Source organism: Phaethon lepturus, unplaced genomic scaffold (assembly GCF_000687285.1).
Source record: "Phaethon lepturus isolate BGI_N335 unplaced genomic scaffold, ASM68728v1 scaffold33077, whole genome shotgun sequence".
Lineage (NCBI taxonomy): Eukaryota > Metazoa > Chordata > Aves > Phaethontiformes > Phaethontidae > Phaethon > Phaethon lepturus.
The window spans coordinates 1-1523 of record NW_010553089.1 but is presented as its reverse complement, the minus strand read 5'-3'; the positions used below and the strand labels follow the sequence as shown (position 1 = coordinate 1523).

General features: G+C 59.9%; 1 protein-coding gene across 1 annotated transcript in view; it reads right to left on the bottom strand.

The window, feature by feature from the left end:
- Nucleotides 1-1485, bottom strand: part of LOC104624152 (talin-1-like) — a gene marked incomplete at its 5' end in the record, with an annotated part of 3017 nt that extends 1532 nt beyond the window's left edge. The window contains 6 exon segments of the mRNA XM_010291441.1: nucleotides 36-155; nucleotides 280-373; nucleotides 488-648; nucleotides 839-1009; nucleotides 1127-1228; nucleotides 1351-1485. Coding sequence (XP_010289743.1) covers nucleotides 36-155; nucleotides 280-373; nucleotides 488-648; nucleotides 839-1009; nucleotides 1127-1228; nucleotides 1351-1485 — 783 coding nt within the window.
- Between the last annotated feature and the right edge of the window lie 38 nt (nucleotides 1486-1523).

Below are 1523 nucleotides of genomic sequence, written 5' to 3'. Positions count from 1 at the left end.
CCGGCTCTGCCCCATGGTACACCCCACGCTCACACCTCCTCGTTCTTGGCAGTGAGTGCAGCCGGCTTGGCTTCTTGCACCAGCTGTCTGTAGTCATTGGTGAGCTGGTTGGCCAGTATGCCCAGCTCATCTGGGTTGGTGGTGGATTTGGTGACCTGCCGATGGAAGAAGAGCAGGAGGTGGAGGGACCCTATGCTGGGACGGGCAAGCAAGGAGGGTGGTTGCCCTGCCTGGGTGGCAGGCACCGCTTTCTGTGTCGACAGGCTTGCTTGCACTCACCATCTCTTACACAGTCACTGCGATGGCCTTGGCCGCCTTTACCATCGTGGTCTGGTAGTCCACAAAGGTCCCCTCTGGCTCACCCATCGGCCCCCTCATCCAGCTGCAAGAGACCATCAGGAGAGTCTGGCTCCAGCTCCAGCCCAGAGACCTTGTAGGGTTTGACCGACTCTCCTCTACCCCCAAGCCCGGGCCGGGTCCTCTCCACACTCCTCTCATCTGGTTGATGGCCTGGGTGATGAAGTCCACCATGCCCCCCACGACACCCACAGAGCTGGCTGACTCGTTCAGGGTGGTGGTCAGGTCCTCTGCCGCTTCCTTCATCATCTGCATGGCCTCCTCCAGAGCCTCCTGGGTGTGGGCAGCTTGCTGCAAGGATGAGCCAGAGTGAGGGAAAGCAGGCAGCAGCTCCCCTCCCACCAGGGATGCTGCACACTTACAGCAGCCCCGGCCAGGTTTCTGTATCTGGCATACACGTGTGCGGCACACAGACGAGCCTCTCATGCAGCACCCATGGGTGAAGGTGAGCACACTGTCAACACGTGCCCCTACTGCTCACCTTCAGGTTCCCACCAGCTTCCTTGGCCATATACAGCATCTGCAGGGCAGACTCAGCCAGCGTTTTGGTCTGGTCCAAGAGATTCATCTGCTGCTGGTGGTTGGGTGTTTTGGAGGCGGTGCTGATAGCTGCTATAAGGAGTGGCTCAAAGTTCTGAGCCATCTGGGACACCTAGGGAAGAGCAGCGTCAGCAGCTTCCAGACCCAGCTGCCTCGTGCCTCTCCTCCTGCCACAAGCTCCTCCACATGCACTGAGCACCTTGTCAGCAGCTCTCCATCCCTGCATTACCTTGCGACCCAGCTGCAAGGCCTCGGCCCGTGCCGTGCTGGCTACAGGCTCGATCAGGTTGCTGATCTCCTGAACAGCCGTGATCATCTGGTTGTGCAAAGCCTGTTGCAAAGAGAGGGTGTTGTGTGAGGCTGCAGTGGGGCCAGGGTCACCGTGCACTGCTGGGAGCCAGGGGGAAGGACACCCGCCCCAGCTGAGCTTGCAGCAGCATGTCCCTAACCCACCTCCTGGGAGACATCTTCTCGGGGGGCCAGCTGCTGGCTGATGGCAGCGAGGGAGATCTGGTCCACCTCCCGCATGCATTTATTCAACACCTCAATGGCCTCATCACACTCCCACTGTCCTGGAGCTTTGTCCCTGTGTGACAGATGGATCAGCCCAGTGCTGGCAGGTGCTA